Genomic DNA, 24,892 nt, shown 5'->3' with positions numbered 1-24,892 from the left:
CCAAAACCAAACAAGTACACGCTGGGGGGAAAAAAAAAAAAACAACAAAAAACCCCCATTTTGCTAGATAGTTAGGTCCAGTTGGAACTGAGAAACAAATCATAAGCATGGGGGACACTCAAGGGCCTGAAGTACATGCCTCCACAGCTGTTGGTTGCTTGTCTTAACATACAGATAATCTCATTCGGACATTCATTCGTCAAGTATCAAAGATTTTAAAGATTCACATGAAGATGTTCCATTTATACCACTCACAGCACCTACTATTTCAATTACATGAATTAAAGTTGAAATTTAGTGAGATCTCGCACTATAAAGGCAACACCCAACTAGAAGTAACACCCTCCTCTTGCTGGGAAATAGTCAATGTAGTTCCTTTCATAAACTGCTCAAGTTCCACTTCAAGCACAGGTACATTTTTCTTCTCTGAACTTCTCCCCTGTGAGTACTATAAACATCACAATTTCCATTCTAGTTAAGAGAGAATTTACGTCAGCTCTGACTGATGCCTAAACATTCATCCTTTCTATCACAACCTGCCTTAATTCTCATAGCAGCTGATAAAACAGGCTCAGCGTTGCCTTCATAATGATATTTCCCTCAAGTATAACTGCTTAATAGTAATGTCTGCACACTTTAGAGTTACACATACCATTCTCACAAATATATTTATGGAATAGCATAGGTATTAATGTTATGAATTTCCCACTGGCATTAGACACATTTTCTTCTTGGCTTTGGCTAAAAAATGGCAGCCACAGTAAATTAATTTCTGAGGAGTTATGTAATAAGAAATTATTCTGAAGTACCACAAAGATAAAGTACCACTGTCTTCAGTTTTCAAAAAAAAATAAGTCAGATATTTATTGAATGTCAGTCAGTTAGCGTTATCACTTGTAAGAATGTATTCACTACTATTCACTCACACAGTGAAGAATCTTTAATCCATGTCAGGAGATTACTAATCCAGCATTTTGCCACGCAGTGCGTAAACTTGACATCATCGCTAACTAATCACATTGTTATTTTAAGTAAATTCTCAGAAAAAAAAGATCAGATCCTAATGTTAAGATAAACAGAAGAAGGAAGGTTAAAGAAACCATACCTCACTGATGAGCAAGAATGGCAAGCTAGTAACAACAGATAAGGAGAAGGTTCTCAATTTTTTTTGCCTTCATCTTCACTGGTAAGCTCTCTCCTCACACTTCCTGAGTTGGAGGATCAGGAGGTCAAATTGCCCCCCACTGTAAGTGAAGACAAGATTTGTAACCACCTGAGAAACCTGAACATACACTTCTATGGGAACTGATGAGATCACAGAAGGCCAGTTGCATACTGGGTCGCATGAAGAGAAATGTGGCCAGCAGGCTGAGAGGTAATTCTGCCCCTCTGCTCTGGTGAGATCTCACCTGGAGTGCTGCATCCAGGTCTGGAGACCTCAACATAAGACAGACACAGACCTGTTGGAATAGGTCCGGAGAAGGGCCACAAAAATGATCAGAGGTCCTCAAGGACCGCCCCTATGAGGGCAGGGCAAGAGAGCTGGGATTGTGCAGCCTTCAGAAGTGAAGGTTCCACAGAAACCTATAGTGGCCTTCCGGTACTTAAAGAGAACCTTATCAGAAAGATGGGGACAATCTTTTTAGCAAGGCCTGTTGCAACAAGACAAATGGTTTTAAACTACAAGAGAGCAGATTTAGACCAGATATAAGGAAGAATTTTCCTACAACGAGGCTGGTGAAACACTGCAACAGGCTTCCCACGCAGCTGGTTTCCCAGGCCCCATCCCAGGAGACATTCAGGGTCAGGCTTGATGGGGCTCTGAGCAACCTGATCCAATTAAAGACGTCCCTGCTCACTGCACAGGGGCTGGACTAGACAACCTTCAATGGTCCCTTCCAACTCAAACCATTCTATGATTCTATGAAAAATAAATGGAAAAAATAGAAATGGAGTTTTTACCCTGACAATAGCTACAACTTGACTAAATCCTTTGGGCCTTGAAAAAATCTTTTTCAGTTATCAATTCTTTCCTGACTATACGGTCTGTCTTAAAATAATCTATAAAGCACAGCTAAACAAGTTCATTTAAACTCCTGAGGGAATAATTACAAGCAGTTAGACAGAAACATTTTGGTTTCAAATCTACAGATTTAGTTTTATTATAAACATAAATATGCCCTCATGATAGGTCAACACAATTCTAATAGAAAAGAACAGTGGTTTAGTGACCATAATCTCCAGAGAACTGAGATGTTTTGCAGATTTCAATTCACAAATAGTCTCCATGACCTTCAGCAGCCAAATTTTAAATTACATGAAGCACATTTCATTCTTAAATTAAAATCGCAGGCATGTAAATGCTACATCTATTTTTAAAAGCAATTCCAAAACCTGTGGTTTGTGATTGCAACAGTTAATTATCAAGATGCCTGGACCAATACATAGTGAATCCTGCATCATTAAAACTAGTGCATGCTGGTTAACCCAGACATACTTTCTGAGCTCACTCATCAGATCACAAGATGTTCATCACAGAGCCAAACTTACATCTTCCTTGAGGACAAATACGTTTTATTTGTCTAAAGACAAATTCACCTCAGGGCACGAAAGAAAAATACAGTTGGCACCACTTTACAACAGTGATGACCATCAAGGAAAACTGGATGGTAATCAATTTACTTACACTGATCATTTCGTAAAAAATATTAATATCTAAGAACATTTAATTCATCTGGAGATGAACTGTAATAGTATAACTAAATCAAAACCAATGCTTAGGACACTTGGTAAATTCCAGATAATAAATGCTGGCATTTGTTGCCATTTACTGCTACAATTTACTAAGCATGGAAAATTTCTTTTAAAACGCAGGCACTTACTGGAGTTTATTTTAAATGTATAAAAAAGTAAAAACACACAGAATAAATTTTTTTTACTCCTTTGCTGATTTTTTTTAACACCATCACCATCATCTCACTTTTTTATTATGAATATTTACAGATCTAGGCAAAGTCACACACTTGCCCTTGGAAAGCTACAAGATAACATAAAAGGTAAGACAGGCATGAAAGTAAATAAACTACAATTCTGTGATGTGCAAGTGATATCTATCATCCTTTTCTACTTCAGCATTCAGCCTTCATTTTATTACTTCATATTTCTATGTATTCTAGTTTTTCATTTCTCAGACTTTCTCATTAAAGTAATCAGGTCCTTAAAGAAAATTCTATTGTCATCAACTTCTTCTAAGTTCCAGTAGATTGTTCACCCATCCATCTCTACTCAATTCCCTATGTTCTCTCCTCTCCCACTCTTCTCTGCACAGACGAAATTGCACAGTACATTCTGCTATTCTCTGGCATTGTTTTCCTGTAGTCTTGCCCAAATCTGCCACCAGCTAGAAAGATAAACTTTCCTTCTGGAAACTCTTGACTCAGAGCAGAATGCAGTGACCTTTCGGGGAAAAAGGGAATTAATATGGACAATATATGTAGCTTAGTTTCACACAGTGTTCCCAGAGAGGAAGAACTAGCTCAGATATTAAAAAATTGTATTTTAAAGAAATGTTTTTAAATATAGAAAATGCTGGTTCTAGTGTACAAAAAGCAAAGCTGCAATTCTGGATTTACAGTCCTAAGAACATATAGTAAGAGATATTCAAAATGAATTAAATTATATTCTCATCCTACATATGAATTCAGAAAAACAACAGAGTTGTCTGTTACCAGGCAAGCCTTTTTAACTACCTGGTAAATCTGCAGAATCTAGTTTTAGAAAAAAAAATAAGAAAATATAAAAAAAAACCACCTCAGACTTTGGAGACTTGATTTCTGCTTGGTTCATGGTAGAGTACATGATGCTCCCCGGAAGAGAAACTATGGAATATTTTGCTCTCTTCTCCCTCAACATGAATGATACTATTAACACACAGTTTGCAGTCTCTCAAGACTAACTGCTTTCTGCATTTTAGAGGCAGGGACACCAACCTAAACATAACTGTTTCATAAGTTTTAATTTATCTCCTAGATGACTCTAAGAAGAACACAGGGGCAGAGGAGGAATAATGTCTATTGTGGAAAGTGTCCATTTATTTCAGGTGCACTTTGCTTTACACACACATCATTCATTGATGTAATTCACTGCCTGCTTTCATAAATCATATCTATGTACATAATATCTATGTTTTAAGAGTCACAGGCTTGGTCAAATGATGCGTAATGCAGATAGTCAGTCTGATTTAGAGAGAACTGGACTCAAGAAGTGTGGGGTGGACACGAACTAGCCTGTAACAGCCTCAGAGAATGGTCCCTTCTCAACTCCTCCCTGTTTCAGAGAACAGCTATAACTACAGAAAACTTTTAAGACTTCACAGTCATCCTTAATTCTGTCTTCTCTTGGCTTCTAAATACTTGTTAATTTGATGTTCTTTTAAGACAGTTTTCTAAGTGTTACACCTAGACAAAAAGACATAACATCAAAATACAGAGACGTCCAAAATTTAGATTTGCCTACAGCTTTGACGTAAAGCCTATGCTTTGATATAAGAGTAAATATGGCTCTACATCACCTAGAGTTTTCATGGATCAAATATACTGATCAAGTCTTTATCAGTACATGCACTACAATTGAGCTACACCAACTACAGTAAGAGGCAGGAAAATGTTGATGCCTTTGACTTGTTCACAGTTTCTCCCAAAGTCACTATGCAATTCTTTTTACCTCATACATAATTAAAAAAAAATTCTACACTAATACTCCTCACATTTTATATCTTATTACCCACTGATGTAGAGCAAAATATCTCTTCTAAGGACAGAGTCCAAATAAATAGAAACTCACTAACAGAATTATAATGAATCTTACAGAAATAAACAAAACCATGCAGTGGTTTAATTTCAAAAAGTTTTCCCAATAACTAGATTTATATTAGCCAAATTTTCCTGCTACTGCCTCTGTCTCTACAACCTTTGTCTCCCTTTTCTTTCTTCCTGATTCAGTTTCTTTTTAGAATTGTGTCTTCTTTTGGCATATGGCAAAAGGTGTTTCATAAACTAGGGGGAATAGCAGGTACTCATATGGAGGAAGCAGATAAAGGTTTTAACATGAATTACAGCTACAATGAAATATGTACTCCCTAGGCACAGAGCTCAGTGAAAATAAGTGACCATAGTAAATGTTTTAACCTAGAGAAGTGCCTACTCTTTCAGAGCAAATTATTTTTCCTATTGTATATATGTCTGTGAAATGACAATGAGCAGCATGACAGAAGTTTCATGGCTAAAATCTTGTCTCTACCTAAATCATTGGGAGTCTTCCCATGACTTTAAAAAGATGATTAACTCACTGCCATCATAAAAATAGGATCTAGCAGTACTTGTAAAGTTCAGATACTCAACAGAACTGGTTCTTTTTAGCTCACTCTAGGACAATTTGGAACCATCTTCTTCAATGATCTAGGCACTTCCTCTCTTTATGCTTCTTTAAAATGTTCTTTTTTCTACCAAACTCACTATTACTAAAATAGTAAAGCAATTTTTCACCCAGGAATCCAACAAATGAACAATAAAAATATTGGAGAAAGCTGGCAAGTTCCTCTATTTTGTTTTAAAACTTTCTCTATTCAGCACCACAGAAGAGAATTTGTGCTGTCCTTTGTGTATTACGTATGGCTAAGCAAACAGCTGTATTTAAATAGCAAACAACTAGTAACAGCCACAGCAGGTTCCGGCAGAAAGATAAGTCATGATCATTCTAAACATGAATACCTCCAGAAGCCAGGAATAATAATAAAAATAAAATTAAAATAAAAAAGGACAAATATTTGGTCCAAAGTTTCTTTATAAAAATACGGTGGCTTCCTCTTGCTATGGGCAGTGCATAATGCAGTAGAAAACTGAAATTCTGAGGTGGATTTGAAGCACTCTCCCGTATCTTCTGAAACAGAGGTTATGTTGGGCAACTCCAGAGAGAAGAAAGATACTGTTCACACAGCACTTCTACTCACCAGTTCTTGCAGCAGCAACGGTGTTGGCTTTGAAGGAAGCCAACTGTCCTGCTCTCCCAGCCAGAGGTAAAGAATTGCATTGGTGGCCACTAGAGGGAGGATTAGGAATAGAGTAAATTGTGGGCAAAAGGCACCCATGGTGAATCACATGGGACAACCTACGAATCCCCACTGCCGCCAAAGGGCAACGATTCTCAGATAATGCTATGGACTGGGAAGTGTAATCCAGTTGTTATCATCTGCTACAAAGGAGTGCCAGTATGCATCCTAAACGTTGGTGGCTGGAGGATAGGAGGACTGACTAGGATCATGTGAAGCATACCTACAAACGCACAAAGACACATCCCTTTATTTACAGTTGCTTTATTTGCTTTCTGGGTTTTATTCTCCTTACTTCAAACTTCTGATGTCCTTTATCAAGAAAGTTCCTGTGAAAAGCAAACATACCAGCTTCAAGAGCATCTCAGAAGAAGCATCAGCAGAGACACACACGTGGTGCCAAGATACACTGTATTTAATAAAAACATCTGAACATATTAAATGTACTTAAAAACAACAAAATTCTTTGTGATAAAATGAATACTCTTTCACTAAATTAAGTTTTGAGGCATCTCTGAAACAAATGTTTTCCATTAGTTACCTAGATAATTATGTAGTAACGTGCATCTTGCAATTCAGTTTACCCTGTACCTTGACTGCCTGGTGTCTTACCTCCAGCACAAGTGGCAGAACATTCTGACCAGGGCAGATGATTCCATGCAAAGCCAACCTCATTGTCTCCACTGCCAGTGCGAGAGATGGGAACATTGAATTTATATCTTATACCCAAATTTTGTTCCTGTAGCAGAATCTGTAGTTGAAAACAACTGGTTATACCATTAAAACAGGCAAGCAGAGGGCAACTACAGTGACATTTAATCTAGGTACGTGCTGTTTCTTGTGGAAAAGGCAAAGGTAATAAAGGAAGCCATAGTAATTCTCTCAGGTATTCCTAAAAGAATTTGGACTAACTTTTAAAACGTATACAAAAGAAAAGTACTACTGTCTAAGGTGAGCTTTGTCTTTTTCTCCCCCTTAACATGAGTTTATAACTTCTGTCACAAGTGTTCTAAAAAGCTAGTTGTCATAAAATTAATGTCTTAATAAAAATTAACTTGACAGCTGAATGATTATGTGAGGTCAAAGTTGGTTAACTGTACAAACACCAGAAGCCCTCACTGAAATCTTGTGAGGAGCTACCCACAGAGCAGGTTGGACCCTATCTCTGCCCTTGTTTGCATTTCTAGTGACTGTAATAATAGTAATACTAGTAATAGCAACAGATTGTTTTGCTGAGGCCATTGTTTTCTCCTAAGGCAATAGTCAAGACTATTAGCTTGGTGGAATCACACCTGTAATTCCTTTAAAGAAATACCAGAACTCTCACTGCAGCCATACGACTGCAGGTGATACAGATGGAAGTTTAACAGTCACCATGAGTTTTTGTCTGCCCTCACTGCTGAACTGCACTTCCATGTACCACCTGTCCAACACTAGCCTTTAACTCTCTATCAAACTTCTTCTTTCTGGTGCTAATAATATATTTCATGTTAGATGCAGTAATCTGGCACATCTTAGAGCTACTTTTCTCATCTTCTTCAACCTTCTGAAATATTTTGCAGAGACACACCTGCCTATCTCCATTGGACAAAAGAGCAGAGAACGTCCAGTAAGAAAGTCACTGGCACTAACTGAAGAGAAAATGCAGTATAATTATTGTGTAACTGATTCTATATGGACTCTCCAGCTTATGCACACCTACAGAAGAAAAAACAGGATTCAGGTGTTAACATGGGTAAAAATATGATATTCTTCCTGTTGTAAGAGTATACTTCACACTCAGGCCAGGTTTAAAACCATTGGCATCCACAGTACACTTAGGAATTGTCAAGCTGTATCTCAACACTGCCATGTATCATGAGTATGCAGAGATAAAGTGTACATCCTATCTACCTACTTTTTCAACTATCATTATTCTGAATGAAATTTAAAAGAGATGGGTCATTTTCTGTCAGATATCCTGGGGCTCTTCTGACTTTATCCCTGTTTCATCACATGTGCCAATCAGTTTGAAAAGGTAGAAAGCTGTGTTAAAACAGAAAAGCAAAGTCCTAGCTATGCAGACTGTACACTCTTTGAAAACACATTTTCATTTCATTCATGAGTTTGTGTTTTCTCAGAACACACATACATATTTCACATTTTAGACATATATTAATTATTGCTTTACCATGACTATGAGATTTTCTGAAGTAGGGCCTAGAGCTTCCAAAGACTCTGGTTCATCTGTTGGCCTCTTGTAATGGAAAGCTGTTCCAGCAACATCAAACTTCCTTGGCCAGTCAATAGTCCAGGCACCATTAATATAGTAGTCATCTTCTTCAGATTTTAAAGCTTAAAAAAAAATACAAGCCACCTAAAAATTGGAAGTAGCATTTATAATGGAGAAGCCACTGCAAATTAATTTACTACTCTGTTAGAAGGATGTGAGCTTCAGCTCAATATCATTATTTTTCCAAGCAATATAAAGCCTTTTCTCTAGCCCTGGTCAAAAGACCCCTCATGTAGTTTGACAATACTGTCTCTGCAATAAACTTCAATGTTTAGGTATTCTTTGCAGATGTCAAAATGCAGATGCTATATGGAACAAAACAGAATGCCTCCTGCAATATGCAATATATCTTCAGTTTTAAAATTAAGCCCATGCGCAATGTATGCTGTTATACATAAGACGTCTTAAATGTATAATCAATTATTAATCGAATATTCAGAATAAGAAGTTGGAGCAAGAGATAGGTATCTTAGTTAATATACAGGGGGGAAAAAAGAGAAAGAACATCAAGTTTGACATAGTGCCAATCAGCTTTTGCTTTGTTGCCTTTGTCCACTGGGTTTTTTTCCTTCTTAAAGCATAAATCCAAGATATTTCTACTACAAAACCAAACACTAGGTACTTAATCCACTAAAACATTTTATTAATCCTAATTTACAGCCTTAAACCATAAAAGTACTGTAAACAAAACAAACTTGTTACCTAACCAACCAATTCAGGAATTCAGGAATTAATATTTTATGTTTTATTAATAAGTTTCTAAATATCAAACTAATTTTGTATCTTAAGGTGAATATTGCATTAATTAGATATTGATTTCTTGACTTATAAGGTGAATATGCTGTTAATTGGATATTGAGTTCTTAAAGACTACCAAGTTATTCAGCATTCTTATTTACCTCAAATAAAACATGTTCTCAGAGGCAACATGCTAGCTGGAGATACATGATCAAGTTTTTTTCTCAATAACATCTGTGTGAACAGATGGTTTACCTTAAGCAGGGAAATTGTCTCAATGATGCTCGAATTTTCTAAAACAGATCAGACATCATTATATGAGCAGGAGGCAGTCAGAGAGGCAATACTGTTCTTTTGGTGACAGCCATATTCAGCAGGGATTAGCAACCATTTTCATCAGCACCATAACGTCTGAAAAGGAATGTCTTTCTGTGGCATGAATCTTACTCCATTGACTTCCCTGGATTTACTTTGGGAACACTCCTGTGCTTTGACTGAAGAAACAAGCTCTGACACATTCCCTTATCTGGAGTTCTCAAAGTAATTCAGATTCATTATTGTCTATATAGGTTTTTTGTGGTACAAAATGTGACTATAGGAGAGCAAGACAAATTGCAAGCAGTACTCCACTAAAAGAAAGTAACAGTACTTGACTGTTTATCTATTTTACATGCATATATGAAAGAACTGTGTTACAGCCAAACACTAGTATTTTGTTTTATCAGTTTTCCTGTTTCCACGTAGCTGAAATTTCCATCCATCCTGCTTTTACAAAATCTAGCTTAATTAAAAGAAGGCTGCAAGGTCTCCCAAAGCTGCACAGTTGCATAATGCTATTAGCACATGAGACAGAGGAACTAATTAACATCCTAATCAAATCATTTATGAGAACTTGGAAAGGCAGGAAGCCCACAGAAAATTAGCAGGGAAGACCCTGTTGCATAAAGGGTATATATACAATGGAAGATGTCACCCTTGATCAAGCCATGTAAGGGAATCTAACAGCATTACTTAACACAATTTTTTCAACAGCTCTGAAAACAGGCAATTTTGTTGCTGGGTTATTTGCTGGACAGATCACGTTAACATTCTAAGTTTGTGCAGCTGCAGAAATGTTCTTTTGCTGCCACAACACTACAAGTGATAACAGTGCAGAAGTGATCAGCCAGAGGCAAGGAGAGGGAGGACAGGTGCTGCTTGCGCTAACTGAATTGCCAAATGTCTAACTATAGCATAAATTTGAGGCCAGGGCTTGAAAAAGAACTGGATCTTTATTTAAGGAACCATGCCACGTTTGTTGCAAGTTAGTTTCAAAGTCTGCTGACTGAAAGGAACAAAGAAGAAACTCTGAAGACAGTGTGACAGCTACAGAGGAGGGCTGTGTTTTTCAATTTTGTTATATACTCCCAAACGGAAAAAACCCGATTTCTTAAGACTGTGGTCATGTGTTTGGCAGTAGTGCTCATAAGACAAAATATAGAAATATGTGTAAATGGTTATTTTCTGCTGAATCAGTTCTCCAATTTAGTTCATGGGCTGGCCACACAAACAGTTGTCCTGGAACAATAGAGGGAACTCCATGAAGACAGGGAAGGACCTGTGAATGTAACACTGACACCAAAAAAATATCCATAAAACAATACCCTTGAGGTATTTATTCTAGAGAATCATAGAACTGTTTGGGTTGGAAGGGACCTTAAAGATCACCTAATTCCAACACCCCTTCCATGGTCAGGGACACCTCCCACTAGATCAGGCTGCTCAGAGCCCCATCCAGCCTGGCCTGGAACATCTCCAGGGAGGGGGCTTCCACAGCTTCTCTGGGTGACCTCTTCCAGTGCCTCACCACCCTTACAGAAAAGGATTTCTTCCTAATATCTAATCTAAACCTACCTTCTTTCAGTCTGAAACCATTACCCCTTGTTCTATTTCTACACTCCCTGATAAAAGGTCCCTCCCCAGCTTTCCTGTAGCCCCCTTCAGGTACTGGAAGCCTTCTCTTCTCCAGGCTGAACAACCTCAGCTCTCTCAGCCTGTCCTTCTAGGGGAAATGCTCAAGGACCACTCAAGCAGGTCCATGTCTTTCTTACACTGGGTGCCCCAGAGCAGAACACAGTACTCAAGGTGTGGTATCACAAGACCAGAGGGGCATAATGAGTAATAAACTCATTTTTAACTATCATTGTGCTTGTATAGTTCCATGTGCTTGTATAAGGGATCAGCTTTCCTTTCCACAGACACTGGTGATCCTAAATGAGTGATCTGGTTTTCACTCACAGAACAAAACATCCAACCACAAAATAAAATGGTCCCTATGACTTAATAAGACTGTTTTTCACTCGGATACAATGGCACCTTTAAATTAGCGAAGGAGAGGAATCCCCCATTTGTGTAGTCAGGACTTCTGTGGCATGAAGCAACATAGTGAGGAGAGAGCCTGAAACTCAGGAAACTACTCGAAATTGTGACAAGCGTATAATAATACTTTACATTTTTAGATCTGTGGTCAGATTAAATTCCAACGAAATTGGTTCTTTTTATATTATTTTAAATTAAGCCCCAGATTTACATTTTTCATTCCTTTTATAGAGATGTTGCCAATCTGAATACTTTTCCCTATCACCTTCCCCTGCTTATAAAACAGAGGAATAACAAAGTTAATTGCAGTAGCTAAGAGTTACCTTCTTTGTTCTGTTTCTCAGCTGTCCACAGAATAGTTCTAAGCAGAAAATGACCATGATAGGATGCATTGTATGCCTCTCTCCCACCACCTGTTTGAAATGTCAGTATGGGATATATGAGCAACCTTATCTGCAGTATATTTTGACATGTGTGAAGGGCCATGGGGAGCGTGATGCTGAAAGAATAATAAGGACTTTACTGATGGAGTAGTGGTGTTATGCAGATTCAATCTCCCTGCAGAATGGAGGCAGACTGATTATCTGCTGAATTACAGAAGTGTGGGGGCAGGCAGAAAGAGAAGTAGGCATCCAACAGTAAAAGTTACCATTTTATCAATACAATCAGTTTAGAAATTAATGTACCTAGAAGGAAAATTGTCCTTTTAACTCACACTTAAAGTTATCATAATCCCTTCCACGTTTATGTTAATATATATGTCAACCACACAGAGCACAGACTGACAAAAGTAGCCTCAACAGCGGCTGTTCAGCCTAAACAAGTAATAGTGTTTGGTAGTGTTAATCTCTTAGTTTGCTGTACAACTAATCAGGTCTCTAATCTATTTTTTTACTAAGAAATGGTGTTCTTGCACTACTGCAAACTGACTTCTATGCAAATCAGCATATAGACACTTCTAAGAAACACATGATGTATTGAGTTTGATGAAGCTAGATTTGTACAAATCAGTATTAAAAAAATAGACAGAAAATTTAATACAGTCTTTAAAAAAGGAATAACAATCCGGGGATTTGGATCTAATTCTGTGCTTTACAACAGGCTTCTCGAATTATCTCAATAAGCACCTAGGTTTTTTGCACCTCATTCTCCTTATCTATAAATCAGGGATGACATCAAGTCCCTACAACACCACAGCACATAAACATTGTGGAATTAGTACATTAAATTCTCTTAAGAAGACAGTATTGTTAGCACTTAGGTAACTAAGTTGGCTGTTGATAAATAATCACTCCAAGAACATAATCATGTTTTAAAACAGTATAATCCTCCAGGGTCAGTGATTTCCCAGATGGAAGACAGAATGGGACAGTAGATCACCTAAGTGTTCCTAACACACTTCATCTCAAGTTTAACCCTGTAACTATAGCGAAGTTGACCTGATTTTGCACCTAGTGGACAATGAATCTCATGTATTTCACTAAATCCATTCAAAGGAATATACATCCTAACCAGCTGCTGCAACTCTCTGAGGGCAACCTAATATTAACAGCTAATAATTCCCTCTGCTGCTTCTACTTTGTGTCTGGTTTGTCTAAACCAGAAAACATATCTTCATATCACAATGTAAACTCTGATTAACAGGCTGCTATTTAAACCATGCTCTTACCAATGTAGTTCTTTGACATCGCCACTTCTCTTATTTCAATGTGCACAGAACCTCTTGGAATCTGAATCACTTCCATATAGCCTATAAGAGAAAGGTAAATTTTTTCTGTCATTGTTTACATTAAGCAATATTAGTCATTAAACTAACTATTCATACATTATTTACTATAAAAAATAGTATGAGATATGGGATTCAGATGTACTTGAACATTTTCTTTCATGTCACATAAAGGAAAACATTTTAGATTTCATACAAAAATCTGAAAGAGATAGCAAGTCAGGCATTCCTTTTTTATGGGCTAATAAAGTCTTTTCAATAGTGTATCATAAGCAATTAACATATAAAATGACCTTAGGATTATAGGAAAATTAAGGTTGGAGAGGACCTCAGACAGTCATTTAGTACAACTTCCTGCTACAAGCAGGATCAGCTAGGAGATCAGACCAAGTTACTCAGCCTTGTATCTTGCTGAGTCATGAAAAACTCCAAAGATGGAACCTTTACGGGCAACCGGATTCATTGCGGAACTGCCTTGAGGAAAAAGCTTTTCCTTCCATTTGGCCAGCACCTGTCTGGTTTCAATTTACAGTCATTGTCTCTACCCACCACTGTGAAAAGTCTGGCTCTGCCTTCTCCATAACCTCCTCAGAGGTATTGGAAGGCTGATACTAGGTTCCCCAAAACCTTCTCCAGGCTAAGGAAGGCCAGTACTCTCAGCTTCTCCTCACAGAGTGACAAGCGCTGCAGACCCCAGTGATCACTGAACTGCCTCACTGAACTGAACTCATTCCAGTGCCTCAGTCCTTTTTCCACATTGAGGAGCACAAAACTGGTAACTCTAAGATTGCAACACTAATACTGTCTTTTTTAAGCTAATCTTTAAACTAATTGCCTGTGTATATTTCCTGGGTTCTTAATAAAATGAACTTAAGAGACATTTCTGAACTCATTCTATTCTAAAATTTCATGTATGACTAAGTACTAGATTCTGCCATACACATTAAAATCATACACAACTCTACTTACTACACCACCAAAACTAACAATTTTTAAAAATCTACCGTCTTCTTTTTAAGTCCATCAAGGACCAAAAAACCTAAATACTCAGTAATGAAACATACCATTGTATTTGAGACAAATCGAAACTAACACAGAAAAAGGAAACAACAAGGCAAAAGGATCAAAGGGAATGACCAATAGCAATGCCATGCTGGAAATCATTGAAGTAGTGTTATTTGTTAAAGAGTCATAGAACCAAAGAATCACCGAATGGTTTGGGTTGGAATGGACCTTAAAGATCTAGGCCCAACCCCTCCTGCTATGGGCAGGGACACCTCCCACTAGACCAGGTTGCTCAAAGCCCCATCCAGCCTGGCCTTGAACACTGCCAGGGATGAGGCATCCACAATTTGTCTTAGCAACGTGGTAGAATGGACAAATACGTGCATACCTCCTCTGGGCAATGAATCATTGAAGAAACCTTCAATGGCTTCACATGTGCTCCCATCTCCTCCACAAACACGGCATCTATCTTCCTTGGCATCAGACCCCAAAATATTATCACAACCTACATGCTGAGAACAGATAAGAAAAAATGTTTTAACAGGACAATGGTCTTCAACCACCATATTCATCATTTTTTTGAAGTTTTTTTCTCAAGTTTGAGATATTCAATTGTTCTTCTTAACTACTCTGGTTTTGATAGCTCTTACTGTAAGTGAGTTTTCACTTGCTAGAGAAAGAAAATAAAAAAGAACAACCCACATATTGGGTTGTTACCAAATCTTGATTAAAAAGTACTTTGTATTTCTATGATGACTTTCAGGAAGGGATCTCACAGCATTTTACAGACAGTGTAATTACTACAGTTATCAACAGGTGATTAGTGATGTTTTTATTTAATATTACAATATCTGTGTACCATCTATATTGCTTTGTTAACGTAAACATTTGATGTGTGTTCCTTAAACATTTGTGCAGCATAAATACTATTATTGTTCCCAAACATATTTAGAGCTTTATAGACCATATTTCCACATCCTTCAGACAAAACTTGCAATTATTTTCTTAAGTTTGAATGTAAAGTGTAAATGACTTCACTGTAAGAAGGAATGCAGAATGAAATTTAGTAAAAGGCTGAATTATATGATGTATTAGGTAGGATTCAACAGCCTTTGGAAAAAAGAAGCATATATAACTAACTATAAAAAGCATATTACATTTCTGATTATCTGCTTGAGAAATCTATGCATAGTGAATAGTTAACTCCCCTTAACTTACTGATTCAACTTGATTACAAAACTAAAGAAAATAGAGACAAGGTGTGTCCTTAAAAAAAAGAAGAGAATGAACAGGTAGGTTGTAAACAGAATGACCAATTCTGTTTGCAGCTTGCCAATTTTTTCCAAGATTTCTGCAAAAATGGAGGCAGTTACATAATCTTCTTTACTGCCTAGCAATATGATCTACCATGTTGTAAGCAGGTAATACATAGGTTCTAAGAGAAGTTAAAATGCTTTAAATTAATTGACAAAATAGTATTATTCTAACCATGCCTTTCTGATTCACCAAGAAGACAGAGGCCCAACTTTATCACATAGTTCATTCCCAACTAGAGATTTAGTTTCATTATTGGTTTTAAAAGATTTCTCAAAACTATCAGCATCTTACGTATAAAGTACAGCAGAATTGCACAGGTTTTTTCTTGTGGGTTTTTTGGGGTTTTCTTGTTAGTTTACAAACACATGGCTAATGCTTTTGATCTTACGTTATTATGCTAAATTGAAACAGCAGTGGGATGCATGTAACCAAAAATATGCCACAAACCTCCAAGTCTCTTAAAATTCATGTAATGCACTTCTACAGCAATCTTACAAGATAACCAGGTTTCTAGTAAATGGCAAACACTTGTATCATATACTTTTTCCTAGAACTATAGAGCACTAATGAAAACTTTCTGCCTCAATTAAGAGCAGAATTAATTGCAACAGGATGAACTAGTTAGAAAGAAACAAATTAACAGGTTCACATTTATTGTTTTTCAGTCTGAGTGGTGTTCTAATTGGAATGATGGAACAGGCCTTGGAATAGGGCAATGAATCTCTTAACCTCCCGTTGCCTTTTGCACTGAATCTTCAACAGAAACCATAGAGTAAGATTAAATCAGAAAAAAAAATGAAAGATTCTATGAATGTCTGTGAAAAACTATTGAAATTGATCTGTCTCATTTATGCAATGACTATCCTTTTGTGTCAATCTTACTCTTTTATTAACAACTTGACCTGTCAACAGCCTCACTTCACATAAGTAACAAGTGCCATAATTAAATGTAGCAGACAGCAGATACAAAAAGTAATCTAGAAGTACTTGATAAAACATTTGTAACCTTGCATTCTCCATTGATACAGATATCCAGTGAATCAGCATTGCACTGAGTCCCATCTATTACTGCAGGAGCACGTTCAGTGTAAAAATTATATCCCTCAGCCAAGCAGTTTAGTGCACATGGTTTAACCCCACCTGGACAACAAAAACAAATGAAGAAAAAATCCACAACAGAAGTCTTGAAAAATTAACAATTAGTTAAACATAGATATGCATAAACAGATCCAAAAATTACAAACTTATCTCATATCTGATATTCATAATGTATACACTTTATTGAAAATTCCCTTTATTGATTTCTCTATTTGATGCTTCTTTCTTACAAAAGAATATTTTCCATAGTAAATATGTAAAGGTTGGCTGGCTCCATAAGGATTCCATTAAGTTAACATAAACCTAGTGATCAGTGAATAATTTAAAATAATAAGGATATCACTTCTCTATTTGAAAGATGTAACAACAAAAATTGAAATCAGGCTATTTCAATTAGGAGTTTAGTCTTATTGAATCACATTACAGCTCGGACCATGTGATCACAATGATCCTTTTAATCTAAAAACTATGAGTACAGTCATTCAAACTGAAAAAAAAAAACCCAAACAAAAAACATAAGGAAGAAGATGGACTTATTTGCTCAGGGCTCAAAACAGAAGTAAAAACAAAATAATACAATCTACAAATATTGAATGACAGAAACATAAGTAAACCTGATTAAACTGTCTCAAAGAGAAAAAAAACCACAATCGCCTTCTCTGCTGCAAAAATACCATTTTGCTGCACAGTGCAACTATTTATAATTCAATTACTGAAGTGGTCTTTGGAGAATCCTCTAAATCTTTTTACTCCTTTTTCCTTCTCCTAATATTTTGACCTCAAGAAAGAGAAACATCTTGTGAGATTGTTTTTTACACTGAACCATCACTAGCATGAAAGATCACATCTGGATTCTAGTTGTAGCGCTACTGCAGGTGAAGTGCCCTGAATTTTTAAAGTGGAGGCTCTAGAGTGATGTCCACTCACCTTCACAGTAGAACAACTCTACCAGAATAGAGACAGCTCTTCAGCAACATTTTTCAGCAACTGACAAAAAGTAAAAGCTTAGCAAACTTAGCTCATTATATTTTAACTGAAACATCCTATTTACAAACATCACTCTCAATAAAACAATTACATAACTCTGAAGACTTCACATGTGATAACATTTTTTGCAAAACTAACCATTACCTCCAGTGTAGGGTTTCCAGTTATAATACTTTCCCCGGAAAGGCATATTGTCAAAATCCGCACATTGCTTTTCTCGAAAATCACGGGCCCCTGAAGGACACGGCTAAAATAATAAAGACAAAAAGAAAAGTCTAGTTCTTCCACGTATCAACATAAAAGGAAATGCTTATATACCTATACAGCAAACATAATCATGCAAGAGCCCTGGAGGTGGTTCTGTGCTTTATCTCATGGATTTTATTTGAATCCCACTTTCTGGCTTTACAGTTGATCTATCTATTTTGAAATCTTAGGCTGTCATGAAGTAACTGAAGTAATTTAAACAAAGGTAAGTGTTACATAACAGTTTCCATAAAACTGGTCTATTAGAATCACGTCAAACTATGCTTCAAAAGCAACCCATCAGCTACTTCCTTATAAACACACATTAAAAACAGCTGAAAATATTAAACAAAAATAATTTTGTTAAGAGCTGTGGGCTCAGTTGTACTGTACTAAGCAGCTGTATTGAGATGTGTTAATAAGACATCATGAAAATAATTAAAACAATTTCTAGAAAGCTGTATTATCCCTGCTTACTTGTAGCCTTGACAAAAGCATTAAGGCTGAGAATGAGCTCTGATTTTTACCAGTTTCCGAGCTTGAAAAAACAAAAACTGTCTTCATTTAGATTTTCTATATTTTGCATTATTAATTACAAAACTGTAAAGTATCATTTTTACTTGTAATAAGGGCAGATATAAGTGAAATTCACCTGGGAAAGAATTATAGGAGAAATAGAATTCTTTGCTATTTGTCACATTGTTCACAAGCATGTTCAAAATAATACTAACAACTTATCTCGAATATACCCAGATACTAGATAGGACATTAAACGTTATCGATGTTTAAGTATCTGCTGAAATGTCAAGCTTCATCAGAAAAAAGTACTTGAAACACAGAGTAAAATAAATTTTAGAATGAAAGAGAAAATAATTTGTTTGACAGAAATGAGAAGTGTTGATAAACATTACAATTTTATGAGCAACTGAAGAGACCATTTTATGGCAGTTTCACTTGTCTTCCTATGTATCAAAGCCATTGAGCATTGTTCACGAATCTGAAATGCATTCAAGTGAAAGAGTCTCTACAAACATGGATGATAAAAATGCACTGCAAAATGCAAATGCTAACATGATAATCATGATTCTCAGTATATACAAACCAAGCTCTTATAACAGCTAGCCCTTTGCAATATGATACAGAAACTTGAAAATTTTTCTCCAATTTTGAAGCTCTTGCAACATAAAATAGTAGACATTAGTGTTTAAATCTTAAATTATCTCTCTAAATCACTCTATTAAGATTCTTCTAATTAAATACACATTTTAATAGTAAAAAATAATTTTAAAAGGTTTTTTTTAACATTAACACAAACTATATATATTTGTGTCATATTCTTTAAGCACTATCAGTTTTGAACCACCTCAACATAGCTACAGCTTGAGTCTGAATCTCTTGGATACTGGTCATTACACCTCGTTCTTTAATCCCACTTGCTTAGGTACTAATTTACAAAGCTGGTATTTTAACTTGCACCAAGTTCCCCTTACAAAGTAATTAATTAATTAATTAATGGAGAAGAGGAGACTCAGAGGCGACCTCCTCACTTTCTACAACTATGTGAAGGGAGGGTGCAGTCAGGTGGGGGTCGGGCTCTTCTCCTGGGCAACCAGTGACAGGATGAGAGGGCACGGCCTGAAACTGTGTCAGGGGAGGTTTAGGTTGGATCTCAGGAAACACTTCCTCATGGAGAGGGTGCTCAGGCATTGGGATGCACTGCCCAGGGAAGTGGCAGAGTCACCGTCCCTGGAGGTGTTTAAGGAGAGGCTGGATGTGGCACTCAGTGCCGTGGTCTAGTCAATGTGTCATAGGCTGGACTTGATGATCTTAGAGGTCTTTTCCTGCCTTCCACCACCCTACCAAAATACTTTCGCTAAAGTTACACTGGAACAAAACAATAAAATATGAAGATCAGTAAAAAAAACCCGTGCTATCTGATCTTTAAGCTGTAGTCTTACTTCTCATCTGATAGTGATCTTGGATGTATTCTGAGGCAATAATATCACTTCATGAATGATCTGGATAATGGGGAAGCGTACACCCTCAGCAAGTTTGCTTGGTAACACAACCAAGGAGGAGTGGTTGATAAGCCAGAGCATTGCGTCACCATCCAGAGAGACCTTGACAGACTGGTTCCTCCACACAGGAATCTCATGAAGTTCAAGAAGTGGTGCGAAGTCTTGCACCTAGGGAGGAATAACATCATGTCCTAACACATGCTGAGGGCCAATCAGCTGGGAAGGGGCTTTGCAGAAAAGGACCTGGGGGCCCCAATGGACAGCAATGTGCTCTTGAGGCTAAGGCGGCCAATGGTATCCTGAGCTGCAACAAAAGTGCAAATAGCAAGTTCATGGGGTGATTTTTCCCCTCTACTCAAAACTGGTGAGGTCACACCTATAGCATTGTGCTCAGCTCTGAACAGTCAGCTCAGAACAAGGGAGACATGGTCATACTGGAGAGAGTCCAATGAAGGGCCGCAAAGGGCCTGGAGCACCCTGACTATGAGAGAGCTGGGACTGTTAAGCCTGGAGAAGAGAAGGCTCAGGGGCAGGATCTCACCAGTACGTACAAATACTTGAAGGGAGGGTTTAAAGAGGATGGAGCCAGGCTCTTTCCAGTGGTCCCCAGCAATGGGACCAGAGGCAATGGGCACAAATGGAATCCTAGGTTCATCCTGAACATCACAAAATTTTTTTTTACTGTGAAAGTGACTAAGAACTTGTACAGGCTGCCCTAAGAGGTGGTGGAATTTCCCATCTTGCAGATACTCAAAATCACTTGGACGCAGTCCTGGGCAACCTGCAGGAGGTCTGAGCAACTGGGGCTGTTTAAGATGACATTCAGCGGTCCCCTTGTAAGCAAACTAGTCCTTCTTAGGGGGCTGGTTAGCTCAGTCAGTTGAGCATGGCACTAACAAGGCCAAGGTGGTGGGTTCGATTTCCCTGTGTTGCCTGATCTAGTCGAGAGGTGGCGTCCCTGGCGACAGGGAGGCTGGATTAAAATGATCTCTAAGGTCCCTTCCAGCCTAGGCCTTTCTATGATTCCATGATTCTTTTACACTATTAAATACCAATTCAGCTTTTGACACAATTTAAACGGCTAAAATCACTGTATCCTCTTATGTCCCTGAACATAGCTCTGTGGGAGCAAAGCCCTTCATAAAATGTTCCCGCTTTCCTGATATTTAATGTTTTTTGCAGTCCTGCAGTATAAATCCTGGTTTCCTATACTGCAAGTACTATTAGATTAACTTCACAAACTAACATACCAATGATATAAAATCTTTTATATAACCCAGTGTCTTTGAAAATGCAGATCCCTCAAGGCACAGGCAGATTTGGTTACCTCTGCAATAAAAAGTGTCCATATTACTGGTTAAGTCCGCTCAGTGGATGCTGACAAGTGCTAGCCCTCATCTCCTGACCTTGTTCTTTGTCGAAATCATTAGTTTGAATATAGTTTTCAGGAAGGCCTTCTGAAGACTGTGGTTACCAAATGGTAGTCTTGAAATCTGCAACACTCTAACCTGAAGCATAAAACGCAACTTGTCAATATAGTTTAGGGGCAGACCTGCCGCAAAGCAGCCCTGAGGAGAAGGATCTTGGCATCCTAGTAGACAGTAAGGTAGCCATGAGCCAGCAATGTGCCCTTATTGCCAAGAAGGCCAGTGGTATCCTGGGATGCATTAAGAAGAGTGTGGCCAGTGGGTCATCCTCCCTCTCTGTTCTGCCCTGGTGAGGCCACATCTGGAATACTGTGTCCAGTTCTGGGCTCCTCAGTTCAAGAGAGACAGGGACCTACTGGAGGCAGTCCAGCAGAGGGCAACAAAGATGACTGGGGCACTGGAGCATCTCTCTTAACAAGGAAAGGTTGAGAGACCTGGGACTGTTTAGCCTGGAGAAGAGAAGGCTGAGAGGAGACCTTGTCAATGTCTGTAAATGTCTAAAGGGTGGATACAGGGAGGATGGAGCCAGACTCTTCAGTAGTGCCCAGTGACAGGACAAGAAGCAACGGGCACAAGCTGGATCATGGGAAGTTTCATCTAAATATGAGGAAGAACTTCTTTGCTGTAAGGGTGACTGATCACTGGAACAGGCTGCCTGGGGTGGAGTCTCTGTCTCCGGAGATGTTCAAAATGCACCTGGATGCAATCCTGTGTGATGTGCTCTACACAATCCTGCTTTAGCAGCGGGGTGGGACTGGTTGGTCCCTAGAGGTCCCTTCCAACTCCAGTGATTCTGTGATTCTGTGTTGTTCCATAATTTTCCTGTCTTTTTTAGTATCTCATCAATAAGAGAAATGAACTAGAACTGGGGGCTATGCCCTCAAGAAATGCATTCAAAATTGTGTTTGACAAACCTGATCACATTCTATGACAAAGTAACCTGCCTGGCTGAGCATCTCACACCACTCTGTTGCGAGTGGTGAACATTGTACCTGGATTTCTCTAAGGCTTTCAATACATTTCCTCCTGAAAAAAACAAGTGTTATGGCCTAGATACGTGATCCGTGTGTTGAGTGGGGATTGGGCTGATAGGCCACATGCAGAGGATACTGGTAAACAGCTCCTTTTCAAACTGGCAACTTGTCATAATTAGAGTTCCCCAGGGATTGATACTGGGACCAATACTGTTTAGTATCTTCATAAGTGAACTAGATGATGGGATCAAGTCTATCTTGATGAAGTTTGCTGATGAGATCAAACTGAGTGGCAAAGTGGACATCCTGCAGGGTGAGCTACCCTGTAGGAACACCAACTTCAGGGCAAGTAAGACTGCACTGGAGAAGGGATCTAAAGCGAAAAAAGCCAATAAAAAGCTCTTTTGTGGGCTTTTTTAAGCCCGGAAAAGCGGCTTGCCTGTGCTGGGGGTAGGACAGGATGCTGGCCCATCTTGTCTAGACAATGCTTTTGCCAAGTAAGCTTGGACCAGACAACCCTTGAGGTTCCTTCCAAGGTGGTGTTCTATGATTCTATGAAAATCATAGGTATAGAAAAACAAAAATTTTACTGCAAGGCAACCTACAATATGCATTTACCAAATGTCAGCTCTTTGGTACTGTCTCTTGGTGTATGTACTCTCTTCCCAAAGTAAACGTGCAATGAGTGCTTCTCTTTATTGGGTAAGGTATTTAATTTTATTCAGGCAGTCACAGTACATGGACACCAAACATCTTATCTCACAGAAATCTGTTTATCTTGGAGCTTAAATCAGGCAGACTTCAGTAAGTGACCTCATTGTGTTTCCCATTAACAAAGGGCTACACTACACCTCAGAGAAGATAAGAAATACAACCAGAAGGGTGACAGTTGAAACTCAGGTACTGTTCCAAGATGTAGCTCCTCATATGAATGAATGTTAGAAAAAATTATGAAAGCAATGAACAATATCTGTGAATGTATACATAGTTGAAGGAATCAACCAAAAAAATATGACTACATTCTATTAGAGAAAAGACTGAAAAGCAAGAATCTTCTAAAGGTATGTATACACACATACTTTAATATAGATAAACCAGTCACAAAATTTGTAAGCCAAACATGTTTCTTATTGTACACAAAAAATCAGGAGGCCTTTACAGTTTTAGATTTTAGATATTCTATACATATTTTAAATCAGTAAATTAATTACTTTAACCAAGTAATTATGTTCCTTGTAATTCTAGTAGCATTTTCTACTTTTTAAAAAATCAGAAATACTTTGGTTGCTAAAATACATATATTTTTGTTAGAGATAGTGTGGTTGATGGCAGAAAATAATTTTCTGATGAGTGTGTTCTCTCTACCACTCCTTTGTTTCCAGAACTCATTAGCTAATGTTTTTTTTCTGCTGATCTCAATGTTTCCACTAGCAGATGCCTTTTGAATTAAGAAGTCATATATGGCTTTGGAAGTGTCTGATGAGAAATAAGCTTAGTAGGAGTGTGTGTGCTGTTTCCAAAGAATTAAATTAGTGAAATGAAAGGGCAACAGGACTAATTCCTGAAAGAAAAATGAAGTCAAAATAGGTTTTTGTGGTTTATGAATAGTAGAAGCTTTAGGGAGTACTACATTGAAAATTACAGATGGGCAATGAATGTTGACACTGCAAAATAAACTTCAACAGAAAAGATGTAGAAACAACAGTTTTTTCATAAAAACAATGACAGATTTGCATGCTTTTAACACTTCCATTAATCAAACATACCATTCCATTAAAAATGACAAGTACTAAGAACTATCTTAAATCTTGAAACAAAATCTACTAGTATCAGCAATTCTTTAGTTACATAGAGCCTTAAATATTACTATAAAAGAAACAGACTACAATCATAAAAACCATTAAGGCAGCACATTTAAACTTCTGTACGTATCAGTGCATTTAGTCAATGGAAAACCATACCGAAAAAATACACTACAAAATGATTCACAGTCAAAACGTAAGAACGGCATTTCCAAATTTCCTGGCCTGAGTCTGCAATTGTTCAAGATTTTTAAACCCTAAACAACAAGATCCAAAGCTTCCTTTCCAATATCTTTTTTAAATTATAGAATGAAATCTTAGTACAGGTATAGGATAAGTATTTTGGAATAGAGAACTGTAAGTTCAAAAGGTTTTGATAAATTGGAGCAGTGGTTTGATAAAAAGCAATGGATGCAAATTCATACACTGGAGTGGAAACAACCAACGGTGCAAGCTCAAGCTGAGGAACAACTTCTTAAATAGCAGCTATTCACAAAAGGGAATTGGGCATTAAGGATCAATACAGACTAAAAAAATATTTGTCACTCCTGTAAGAAACAGGAACACAACATAGAAATGAATAAACGGAATCCAACCACTAAGATGACAGATTAAATTTGAAGTTATACTTATCTCTGACAGGCCTCAGCTAAAAACCTGTGAACAGGTTTGGGCACTGTGCTTCAGGAAGACATGTGCTGCTGGGATCCCAAAAGCTATTAACAAAGAGATAGTCTAGTGTAAAGAACACTAAGAAGAGACGTGATAGCAATCTGCAAACACAGGACAGGTTCCCATGGAGGTAATATTATCAGCTG

General features: G+C 37.7%; 1 protein-coding gene across 1 annotated transcript in view; it reads right to left on the bottom strand.

Annotated features, from left to right (window-relative positions):
• ADAMTS6 (ADAM metallopeptidase with thrombospondin type 1 motif, 6) overlaps positions 1-24,892 on the bottom strand; it is a gene marked incomplete at its 5' end in the record, with an annotated part of 49,992 nt that overhangs the window by 14,912 nt on the left and 10,188 nt on the right. The window contains 6 exons of the mRNA XM_009878019.1: positions 6,719-6,857; positions 8,277-8,440; positions 13,144-13,224; positions 14,594-14,717; positions 16,529-16,662; positions 17,752-17,854. Of these exons, the coding sequence (XP_009876321.1) occupies positions 6,719-6,857; positions 8,277-8,440; positions 13,144-13,224; positions 14,594-14,717; positions 16,529-16,662; positions 17,752-17,854 (745 nt within the window). The remainder of the gene's footprint in view (positions 1-6,718; positions 6,858-8,276; positions 8,441-13,143; positions 13,225-14,593; positions 14,718-16,528; positions 16,663-17,751; positions 17,855-24,892) is intronic.

This window comes from Apaloderma vittatum, unplaced genomic scaffold (assembly GCF_000703405.1).
Source record: "Apaloderma vittatum isolate BGI_N311 unplaced genomic scaffold, ASM70340v1 scaffold8771, whole genome shotgun sequence".
Taxonomy (NCBI): Eukaryota; Metazoa; Chordata; class Aves; order Trogoniformes; family Trogonidae; genus Apaloderma; species Apaloderma vittatum.
The sequence above is the reverse complement of the archived record's forward strand: the minus strand, read 5'-3'. Positions and strand labels throughout refer to the sequence as shown.